The sequence below is a fragment of the Empidonax traillii genome, unplaced genomic scaffold, assembly GCF_003031625.1.
Source record: "Empidonax traillii isolate 1590-97213 ecotype Southwest subspecies unplaced genomic scaffold, ASM303162v1 scaffold464:size472915, whole genome shotgun sequence".
NCBI lineage: Eukaryota > Metazoa > Chordata > Aves > Passeriformes > Tyrannidae > Empidonax > Empidonax traillii.
In genome coordinates this window covers 193928-206113 of record NW_020955657.1, presented here as the reverse complement: position 1 = coordinate 206113, position 12186 = coordinate 193928, and the positions used below count along the sequence as shown (strand labels likewise).

Here is a 12186-nt window from a genome sequence, read left to right as displayed (position 1 = left end):
GTCTACCAGGACTTGTACAAAGCAGTTGACACTGTGCCACACGACATCTTTGTTTCGAATCTGGAGAGACGTGTGTGGCCTGGAAGCCAACCTTGTCTAAGGATGCATGGCTGCATCCAAAGCCGCGTGGGCAGCAGTTTGAGAGAGGTAATTCTGCTCTTCCACTGTGCTCGGGTGAGACCCCACCTGGAGCCCTTCATCCAGCTCTGGGGCCCCCAGTGTAGGAGGGATGTGAACCGGCCAGTGTGAGTCTAGAGGAGGACCAAGAGATGATCAAAGGGTAGACCACCCCTGCTATGAGGACTGGCTGGAAGAGTTGAGGCTGTTCATCCTGGAGAAGAGAGTGATCTGGGGAGACCTTATAGCACTTTACAGTACCTAGAGGGGCTACAAGAAAGCTGGAGAGGGACTTTTTACGAAGGCATGTGTTGATAGAACATCAGGCTTTAAACTGAAAGAGGGCAGGTTTAGAATAGATATTAGCAAGAAATTCTTTACAGTGATAGTTGTGTATGCCCCATCCCTGAAAGTGTTCAAGGCCAGATTGGATGGGGCATTGAGCAACCTGATGTACTGGATGCCATGCTGCCCATGGTGGGAGGGGTTGGAAGGTCCTTTCCAACCCAAATCATTCCGTGATTCTAAATGCTCTTTCAGTTTCAGTCTGTATTGGGTGAAAACATGTTTTATTGCTTGCAAGCTTCTTTTGAAGTTCTCTACTTTTCATGCCAGAGCAGATAGTAAACATGCAGGAACTCTAGATTGCCTGTGCCACTTGCTGCTTCCCCAGGTTATCTGTTTTCCAGCCTTTTCAGGTGCTTATTATATACAGTCTTGTTCTGGAAAAAGTTGAACTTGTTGATTTCCCACCAGCTTCAGAAGTACTTTAAAGTATTCATCACCACAGAGAAAGCAGTTGGCATTTCATCACATCATACTTCTAACAGAAGGGCCTGGCAATTAGCAGAGATTTTATGCCAGTCTTAATTAAGTGGTTTCCTCAGTTACTGGTTTTGTACCAAAACTGATTTGCTTTTTATTGAGTATATGTCCTTCTAAGTTTTGAGCAGAAACTTCATTGTTAGTAGACTGAGGAGTATTTGTTTGTCTTGCAGTTCGTATTTCAGAGTATAGGTCATCTCTCTGTAGCCCTGAGTGAGAAGTGAATTTTCTGCCTGTTAGATGTAGTCTCTTGAACGCACAGGTAAAATCTGTGCATGCATTGCATCTCTCATATCAGTAGAAATGCCTTTCAGTCAGAGTTGAAGCTTCAAGGCAGAATTTGAGTCACGTTCAGAGCTAACTCAAGTGTTTTATGCTTTTAAATGGACCTGAACCCAATGCTGAATCTGATCAGCCTTCAGCTTTGGCATACATGGGAGCTGGGACTCATACTGTGTTTGTAAAAACATTTGTGGTGGTGTGCCAGATGCGGTTATAAAAGCAGATTGGTCTCCTTTCTCAGACAGAGAGAAATACCCAGGAAGGTCAAATGAGCGGCATGCGATTTGACTGAGGCCAGAGGTTGTGATTCTGTGTAACTGTTGTGATTGCCAGTTATCATCATGCTGGTTCCCAGACTGCCGTGTGCTAAGCATCAGCTGTGTACTAGAGATGCACTTTGACCTGCAAATTCTGGATCTCAGTTTGAATCTTGTTCTTATGGTTTCATTTAATTTCTTCTCTCATGTCCTACCACATCCTATTTCTCACTCTCAGTCCTTTTCTAACACAGACACTGATCTGTGACACAGAATGACCTTTTTGGTGTAGCGTGTCACTCACTTGACACTGTTGTCTTAACATGCCACAGCTTCCCTCAGCCAGGGACTGAATTTTCCTGTTTTGTAAGGTATTTGGTTTTGATAAGCTCCCTCCCCCTTCATTCCTCCACAGTGATAGCACAACAAGCTGCAGCTTGAGCATGGCTCACAGCCTGTTCCAAGGCTATGCAGAGCAAACAGAGCAGCTGCTTTCTCACACCCCCCGTGGAAATGAGGGCAGTGTATTTCAAGCTGTAGTTGTTGAGCAGAATCCACAATTCCTCATGTAGGCACTGGGCAGAAACTCCATGTCACAGTGCTGCTCTGAGGTTATCCTTTGCTATGAGGAAAGTACTTTTTGGAAAGTCATTGGAAACAATAAATGGTAAGTAAAGAAGAGGTTGAGAGCATCAGTATGGGCTGCCTTTTAAGTCACCTTGAAAATGACACTTTCATGATAAGTGGTGACATGACCCTTGGTGAGGCATGTTGAAATTCATTCCTAAGTCCTGTCTGTGCTGTGCAGCCACAGGTTTCATGAGTTTGGAGAAAAGGGAAACAGAAGCCTCTCCCAGCACACCTAGGATGACAAATGCAGACCTATAGCCTACTCTTTGCTCCTGACACTTCTGCTTGCTTTTGGGCTGGACAGAATGAAGCTAAGAGAACAACATTGTGAGATGGGTCAGTGTAGTCCTGCCTGATGTTGCTTTCCCTCAGAGAGTTCTGTCTCATAAAGCAAAATAATTTCTATGGAGAGGAAGAAGTTGGGCTGTGACCTTCTCTTGCTCTGCTCTCCAGAAGAGTAAAGGTCCTGACAGACTTTCATCCACTGGAAAATGGGATAATTGTGCTTTCTTCCATCTATCTGCACACGTTGTGGCAGCTGTCATCATTTGTATCTCTGCTTTCTGGCTGTTGACTAGGGTTCCTGTAGGTCACAGTAATACAAACAATACTTGTCAATAGAAACAATGCCACTTGTCATTTGATCAAATGTTTGCATTTAGTTATTCTCTAATAAAGTTTGAACTCCACAGTATTAACATTGTCATGCTCACTAGCTTGCAATTAGTTTTAGAATATAAGTGAGCAGGAAGCCAAAACAGCCATAGTGCTTTCTGTCTCTGTGATTAGAGATCATGTTTGCTCTGTGGATCCTCTTGCTTGTCTTTTTATTCCAAGTACAAAGCACTGTTTAGGCAAGGAACCTCTTATCAATCCAGTGTTAAATCTTTACCCTTCAGGATTACACAGGCTTTAAATCATCAAATGTGATCTGCTTTGCAAACTGTAAAAATTTACTGGCTTCCAAATCAAAGCTTCAGAACTTCACATTGAAAGTCTCTGAGGGAATTTCAAATGCTGAGAAGTACAAACCGTTTTTGAATTGTTTATTTTCATTTTCATGAGAGGCTGTTCTGATATTAATGAGAAAAGAATCCAACCAGTTTGTACATTGTAGGCCCCCTGGATACACTGCTTTCTGAACAAGTTTAATTAGAAAAATATGAATTAGATATTCCAAGAGTATTTTCCTGGAGTAGAGCAACTGTTGCTCCTTCCTCCTCCCTCAAACTGTCTTTGCAGGAATTGGGCAAACTCTTTGTTCTGTCTCAGAACAGTAACACTTGCCGAGTTAGTTTTGGATCCCAAATGAAGTCCAAACTTGCTGGTCTCACCCTCTCATGACTATAGTCAAAGTAAGCATCTTGCATTTGGAGAAACAATTCTTGGGTGTGTTTTATCCTTGAGAGTGTTGTAACTTGCTATGTGGTGAGGCTCAGAGCGCTGACTGGGCACCATCTACTCAGCTGTCCCAGTGGGGTGTCACCTCACTCACTTTGGGCATACTGGGCATCGTGAAGATCTGCAACTTTGTCTTCAACAAAAGCACCACAGACTTACCAGCAACTTAGCAACAACGAAATATTGACAAAAGGAGCCCCCACGTCTTCAGAGTGCTCTGGACTTCAGACAGTCTTTAGCAGTCTGTCTCTCACACTGCTGTGTGGAAATCACAGTGGTAAATAGAATAAGGGTTCAAACTGTGTTTGAGTTAATGAATTACGAGTCAGCTGTGCCATGCCATCTACTTGCTGGATGCTCAGCATGTGGCAAATGCAGGCTTGTTTCAGCTTAGTATAACCAGCAATGAAAGTTATGTATCTTTGCTCTATTTTAAGACCATGAAAATGTTTGGTTACTAATTCTCCAGTGGACAATAAATTTTTACCCTGTTGGAATTCAATTATGTGTCTGAGCTTCAGATGCAGCAAAGGCAGGCAGTTTGGGCTTATGCAGATCAAATGGGACATATTTGGAAAAGCAGAAAGTGAGAATGTGTAAGGAAGCTGAAAGGCTCTGAGAAATGGACAACATGAAGTGACTGCTGCTGGACTCTGTAATACAGTAAGAGGTGTAGAAACTGTGGGAACACAGCTTCATGTTCTTAGTGAGCTGCTGGAGATTTCAGAAGCCTACAGGGAGACTAACGGGGCTCTAAGCAGTTTCACAGTCACACAGTGATCGTCACTCATTTGTGGATCTTCTGTAATTAGAAAAGTAAGATGAGATATTTCTACAATGCAAATAAAGCTGCAGCCAACAGGGCACCCACAAGTGAATGCGGGAATAAGATACCTGGACTGTTTCTTCTAAGAAAAATCACAGAATACTTGGAAGAAATAATTAATGTTTTTAGGATGGACAGTAAGGATGATTGTGGAGGATGACATGACCTGAAGTGCTAACAGAGATGTCTTTTAAAATTATGTGTTCCAGATCGTACATTTTCATGTTCAAATCTCCAGGCAAGATTAATTTCACAGATAATTTCCTAGAGTAGAAATGAATGTAGCCAGGATGCTTCAGATTCTGTATGAGATGCAAAGCTCACAGAGGTCCGTAGAAATTGTTCCTGAACTGTTTCTGCAGCACAACAAAGGAGTAAATGAAGACAGGATTTGGACTGTTTACTTCCCTTATCCATTTTTAGAAAAGGTTTAGTTTCGTTTAATGCCTTAGTTTCTTAAAACATATCCTAGATAACCTTCATCCAAGTCCCCATCTCCAATATACTGTGGGCAAGGGGATGAATCTGTCCTGCTCAAGAACAGTGAAAAGAGGAAATGAAGTCTAGTGTGATCACCAGCAAGTGGATGCTATAATCCAGAGAAATGACCCTCTGCCAAATCTCTCCGCTGAGTGATCATGTATTGTAAGTAGTTGTATGGTAGCTGATATACATGACCCTAGAGACATGACTTTTATCCTTTGCTGAGTGTATGTCCCCAGCCAGAAGGGCCTGTACCTCTTAAGTGTCCAGGACTGATGTCTGTCCCTTAAGAACCTAAGATCTGGAGGTTGTCAGATGCTTCTTCCTCTCTTGATATCTTATTTTCTTCCATGAAAGTCCAACCTGCTGTAAATTTGGCTATGAATTGATATGTTTTTTTCCTATCCTCTGCGTCTTTCTGAGCCCACAGTGTGCAGGGCCTAGTGCTGCACCTCTGGCCAGATTTCTGGCAGCTTTTAAAGAATATAAAATCTTGTGATATGATTGTATCCTGTTCTTTTACTCATCTTATTGTCTTAAAAATAAGATATTTTAATTTTGGACCAAAGCTATGTTAAACTATGAGGCTGAATTCCAATCTTGTAGCACCTTCTTCACCAAATCCTGCTGAAAGCATGGGTTTTTTTTCCTATATTCCTATATAAGAGGTAGAGTGCTCTCCTTTTCAGTGGATGATGTTCATAAAATCTTTTGTCAAATTACTCAGTACCTAAAAAAAAAAAGCAACCTCTTTCTCCATGAGCAACAGCATGGCAGGATCATTTTTGTTAACTCTGTCTGAGGATGTAGGTGAAAATCTCACCTGAATGTTGAGGTTTTGTTTTTGCTGAGGTAGGCACATATGACAAACTTAAAGATCCTTGGAGAAAGAAAAGTGACACACAGAAAGGAACTAAGTGATTAGCTGAAATAAATTTAGCATGTGTAGTGTTAACAGATACTTTATTTCACTAGCTTAGTTAAGATTATGTGCAGCTGCAGTTCTCTGGTAATTCATGTTTCCTATGGCACAATATTTTTCTGTAATTCTTTTAGTCAAACCTAATTTCACTTACCATGCCTTACAGTTGTAGTAGGCACCTGGAGCAAAGTACCTACAAAGTAAACCCAGAACCTTTTCTTCTTATTTTTGTTTCATGTTGCTTCTAAAAGTCAATGTGTTTTCAGAGTCTGTCACTGCCCCATTGTCAGAAAAATTGTCTGAAATATATTGCCAGAAATACCATTTGCTTTCAGTGAGTTACACACTGTTCCCACTACAGATGTTATTTTTTTGGCATTATTGTCAGCATACTTAGTTATTATAGCTTTAAACTGCAAATTATTGGGTTTTCTCTTCCTTTTTCTGCTGACATACACCCACTAATACCAGCCCCTCCTGTCTGGAATAGCATTGCAATTGCAAAACCATAGCCAAGGCTAAAGCTGCTCCTTCCCTTCCCACAGGACTCAGCTTCAGCTTCCCACATGGAACTGAATGAAAAGATTCTGCCAGAAAATGTATTTTGACAAAACCCCCAGACTTTTGACCAAAAGGAATATGTGAAAAATATCTGCTTTCCACTGGAAAATGCAGATTCTACTGAAAATCAAAAAAGTTAGTTGAAAGCTTTGTCAGCAGAGCCCTAGGATCACCACGTCCTCCTGGCAAGTGATATGCAATTCAGGAGATGTGGTGTGTTCCAGAAACTGTTTGTGTCAAAGTAATTAAGCACATGAATTAATAATCCCATTAGGTGATGTAGCACCACTTCCAAATACATTATGGTAAACATTTTCAGCCACAGGATGTAAGATTTTGAGGGTGAAGGGTGAGATCTGAAGGAAGGGAGAGCAACAATTTAGAAAAAAATTTCTGTGATAGACTTTCAGAGTTTCAGCTGTAGGCATTGAGGGAAACACCCACACCCTGCCCACACACACCGTTCACCCCCAAACAAACACACACACACACCCCTTACCTATTTTATGGCCATTTCTGTTACTGTATTATGTGACAGCTTTTCACAGAGAAGTTTAAATGAGGAAAAATTGTCTTCAGTAATTTTTTTTCTGTGATGATAACTAAGCTCTGTAATAAATGTAAATATGACTGGCTTATTTCCAAGGAGTCTTTCATAATGTGACTCCTTTGTATATTCTGAGGCTGTGTGAATGCATTCAAAGGGAGACGATGCTACAAATGGCTCAGAAAAAGCATATATTGTATTTACATATCTTGAAATCTGATGGACTGTAAATGAAAAATTCTTGCTGTTGTATTTGTATTTGTGAATCAAAAAAGAACAACTATAAAGAGCAAAGCTAAAGACGTATTTAATCAGCAAAGGGAATTTTGTCAGTTCTGAGTGCTTTGAAGTAAGTTTAATGTGAAGATTAGTTGGTTTTTTTCTTTCATTTGGTCTCAGCATTTTATTTCTTGTATAGCCTGTGCAGGGTAAAAGTGCAAATGCAAAGCATAAGTTCAATAGGTGCTGGAAGTCTCTGGAAGCTGTTGCACATTCATGTAATAATTTTTTCTTTTTTCTCCTGTTCTAAACAGCTTGGTTTTAACCTGCAAGCATTGATGAGGGAGCTTGGGAATTGAACTTGCCACTGATATACTTACTTCCCTGTTTATAGAATTGCCTGGCCCTTCTTGTTACAGATGTACCTTGACATGATAGTCTAGTGACTAATCACCTGCTCTATAAAATCAGGGTCTTCAAGTGAAGATGGTTAACTTTTCCTGGTTCTAATTGGCTTAAAAAACAAAACAGAGCAAGAAGGTCTAATAAGTCAGACATTATAAAAGCCGAGGATAGACTGGACCCTGAGGAATGAGGAGGAATGGGCAAAGATTTGTGATGGTGCTTTGATTCCTTGATCAGCAAGAGGAAAGCCACATCTCCTGTGTTCCTGGTCTGACTGCTGTATAGGCAGTTCTTGCTGTATAGATTCATGTTCACCTGACATCTTTATCGAATGTGACCATGGGATTTCCTGCTTTTGTAGTGTGTCTCAGGTCCTATGTCCTGATCTATAATTTAAATGGAAACCTGAGCATTTTTTGTATGTTATGTTTAAGAATCAGGAGTCTTGTTTCTTCTTTCTTAAAAATGAAACAAAAGCCATATGGGTAGTAGCTGTAATCCCAGATGAACAAATACATGTGACTTTGAGTCCTGAACCTTTGAAGCTTTACGGGTGTAAACAAGGCTTCAAACCAAGGCCAACCTCTGGTTTTAAAACTTTGACTTGCATTAGAAAGAATGAGTTTCTGCTGCTCATCACTGTTGGGAAACCTGTGAAATTACAGCCACAGTTATTTATTTGCACAGGTTTGCAGTGGGATATATTGGGCCTGTGCAAATCAGTGTGCAGGCAGAAGGTGTTTGGTAGGGGAGACTTAAGTGATCTCACTGAGCTGCCTTCAGTCTCCTTGTACATGGTTATTTTACAGTTTTGTAAGAATGCTTTTATTTCATTCATGCGATTTCCTTCATATCCTTAGCCTCATACTGACTTTCTCAACTGTCCAGAGGAACCGTAAGAGTTTGGAGTGTTTTAAAAGGGTTTTTAGTTTGTATGTCCTTGTAAATTTGAATACAGCAGCTGTAGGAACAGAGGGTTACTGCATTTTTTCCCTGCTCCTGAACAAGTTAAGAAGGCCGCACTGACCACAGCAAGGAAGTGAAGGGGAAAAGAAGCCGTAACAGTGGAATACCTCAGCCTCATGTCACATCCCCAGCGTGGACTGGGATGTCAGTAGATCCTTAGCTTTTGATTTAGAGCTTTGCTGTTCCATATGTCTTGAAGTGGAAGGTCTGTACAATGGTTTTGCAATGTTCTCAGTCCCTGCAAAAATTTTGAGACACAAGGGACCAAGGCCATGTCTGGTTACATGGATCTAGATCATGGCACAGAGGGAGGTGTAAACTAATCCTGTGGAAGTGTAAAATAATGCTGTTAGTCCAGATGGGGATCAAATGCCCTGTAGCTCAGGCAAAGCAAAGTGGTTTATACAAAAGTTATAGCATGAGAAATGTTACAGTTTTTCAGTTGGTCTATTGTATGTTCTTAATGGCTTGCTAATTCATGAAAAATGGTTTATTTCTTCCATTGTATGCCCTGGGGTCAGAGGGGGTTTGTAGTCTGGGTCAAGATTGAACCACACAGTCCCATCTGATAGGTTGGGTAATTGACTGTGGAACAGCAGCTAGGAGAAGAATTTCGATTTGCACTGATGAAACAGCTTCTATTCCAGTCTTGTTCTCTGGGGAATAGATACAAAACACCAGAAGAACAAGATGCAGCTCCTTCTAGTGCATCGTGTTTGGCAAATTAACTTTTGACCTTTTTGTGGCTGTGTAAAAATATGAGAGCCTTTGCCTTAGGGTTTCAGGTTATTAGAGGAAGACTTTTTTTTTCTATCCTCCTGTGGACTGTTACGTCTTTGTGAGGTATGAAACAGCCTTGATGTATGCAGCCAAATAAATGCTGAAAACCCATTGTGTTCGTATTTCTGCAGTGTAATGATTGGCTTATGAGAAAAGCTCAGGGATGGTGATATGAAAAGGGTATTTATTTTTGACTTCCAGTACTGGACAGTAGAGATTAACTCTTTTGTGCTTATTTTCAGACTGGATATTTCCATCTACCCCATGGGGATTACTTCATTGAGCCTATTAAAAAGCATCCACAGAAGGAGGGAACACCCCATCCTCATATTATATATGGGGCAAATAACCTTCAAAATGCTTTAAGGAGAAGACGGGCCACCCTGATGGAAAGAGAACAAGCATGTGGATTGAATGGTACAAATTTTGCTGGATTTCTGCTTATCTGCTTTCTGAATCTTTTCAATCAGCTTATATTTTCCAGCAGTGTATGCCTTTTCTTCTACCAGGCTTTCTATAATTCTGCAAGAAGAGATTATACAAAATGGGAGCATCTCAGTCAAAATGCCGCAGGAGCCACCCTTCTGGGTTCCTTCCTGAAAACTTTAATCCTCCTTATGACTACTGAGATGTGTTTTTCACACTATTGATGCTTTCTACCCCTCACTTTTTTCTCCAACCAGAACTGTTTAGTGAGTTTGAAACTTGAATTTTGGAGTAGTTTCAGAATTACAAGATTTTCAGTCAGAATTATTTTTAATAAAATGTTCTCACTCCATTCAAATGCTGTCCACAACATAAAATATCTCCCTTTCAATCCATGGTTTAAACTTGGGATTTCTAGATTATCTGTTGTAGTTATTAGAATATTTAAAGACTTTTCTTTAGTTGTTCTGAAAGTGAAATGCTGGACATCAACATCAAGATTTTTTTGCATAGTAGTGTAAGTAAAAATAAATATTGGTGCAGTAATACTCAGCATCATGTATTTTGGGAAAACAAACTAATGCACTCTATCTTTCCAGCATAATTTACAGATCTTGTATTGATTCTCTGATGTTGGAGGCCTTGAAACTGAATCTGCACCAAACTTTAAAAAGGTGTAATATTTGTAGGGGTGAATGAAAGGTAACCTATATGATGTAAAGCCCAAGTTATGTACAAACAGAGCTGCAGAATACACAGGAATGTGTTTTTGTCTTTCACAGGTCAGTGGTTTAAGAGAAGTTGGTTCTTTTCCAGGAGCAGGAAATAAAAAAAGGAATGTAGAAATTTTTAATCCTCACTCAGGATTGCTGCTAAAGTTTTACTGCAGCGAAATATGGATCAATAAATTAAAGAAGCAAACAACAACTTGATTCCACTGTATTTCTGGTCATAGACCTTCTTTGCATTTCTTGCTTGCTGGCCAAGAGTAGCATGAAAAGGTAGCAGGGGTAAACTAGAAAGCTGATGGTGGGGGTATTTCAAACTTCTATAAACTGGGAAGCTAAAGATAAGAGGAAGAGCTGGAATAATTAATATGAATGCTCTTCCATTTTATTTTTCATCAAGTAAAAATATATCTATGTATTAGAAAGTGAGCCTGGAGTTGAAAAGCCATGAGCATCTAAAGGTGATGCTTATTTTGGTGTATATTTAAAATAGCTCCCTGATTTTCCATTTCTTCTGATGACTACTGGGATAAATGAGGGGAATTAGTTTAGGTTTTCCTGTGAAGAATGAGGAGATTGTTCTTGCCTATTGTCTTTCAGGTTTCTTTCATGGATGAAATAACATCTGTACATAGACATTTTAAGTATGGAGAGAAGATAGGAGATGCCAGGGATCGTGCTGTGTGTTCGCTTTGTGGGGTCTGCTTATCTTCTTTCTAGCTCTCACTTTTAGCCTCCTGTATCTTTCCTCAAAGTCATGCAGAGTGAGAAAGAAAAAGACTGGCTGTACCTGGACACTGGAAAAAATCGAGCAGAGCTTCCCTGAGATTTAATCTCTTAGACTAGCTGACTCTGCTTCAAATGGGTTTTCAATTTAAAATCCCTGCCTGATGTTATTCATTCTAATGTGACAGAACTCTTTGTGGTGATAATATGTTCATGATATTGCAGGCAAACAAAGTTAGTGTCTTATGAACTAGCAAAGCAATATACTGTCATTTGTATTTCTATTTTTAACTGACTCTGTCAGCCCTTAGAGGTAATGTCTGCCTTTGGTCAAGTAATAATCTTCTTGCCTGTCTTAAAAGTTAAGTAATCAGTGTGAAAAAGTGCATGAGGGAGAAAGCATTTCCTTCTTTGCACTTTTGCCCTTTGTGTGACAGGATATAACCACCATTGTTTCCTCCAAAGGCCTTACCTTTTAAGTTGAGTGTTATGTACCCTGAGCTGCACCGAAAGCAGCCTGGCCAGCAGTTCAAGGGAGGTGATTCTGCCCTTCTACTCAGCTCTGGTGAGACCCCACTGGGAATGCTGTGTCCAGCTCTGGGGTCCCCAGCACAGGAAGAACATTGACCTGTTGGAGCAAGTCCAGGGAAGGCCACCAAAATGGTTAAAGGGACATCTCCTATAGGAATTGTTCCGGCTGCAGAAGAGAAGGCTTTGGGGTGACCTAACTGTAGCCTTCCAGTACCTGAAGGGAGCCTGTAAGAAAGATGTGGGGAGATTTTTTATAAGGGCATGGAATGACAGGACAAGGGGGAATGGCTTCAGACTGGAAGAGGGTAGGTTTAGATTGGATATTAGAAAAAAATTTTTACTGTGAAGTGAGGCACTGGAACAGGTTGCCCAGAGACGCTGTGGATGCCCCATTCCTGGACGTGTTGAAGGCCAGACTGGCTGGGACTCTGAGGAAACTGGTCTTGTGGAAGGTGTCCCTACCTATGCATGGTGTTGGAACTAGATGATCTTTCAGGTCCCTTCCACCCCAAACCATTCTGTTACCTCATTTGTGTTGTAGCCAGTTTTTGAGT

The 12186-nt window shown here is 40.6% G+C and overlaps 1 protein-coding gene across 1 annotated transcript in view; it reads left to right on the top strand.

Annotated features, from left to right (window-relative positions):
* Positions 1 to 12186, top strand: part of ADAMTS12 (ADAM metallopeptidase with thrombospondin type 1 motif 12) — a 139720-nt gene that overhangs the window by 40550 nt on the left and 86984 nt on the right. The window contains exon 3 of the mRNA XM_027895680.1: positions 9464 to 9638. Coding sequence (XP_027751481.1) covers positions 9464 to 9638 — 175 coding nt within the window. The remainder of the gene's footprint in view (positions 1 to 9463; positions 9639 to 12186) is intronic.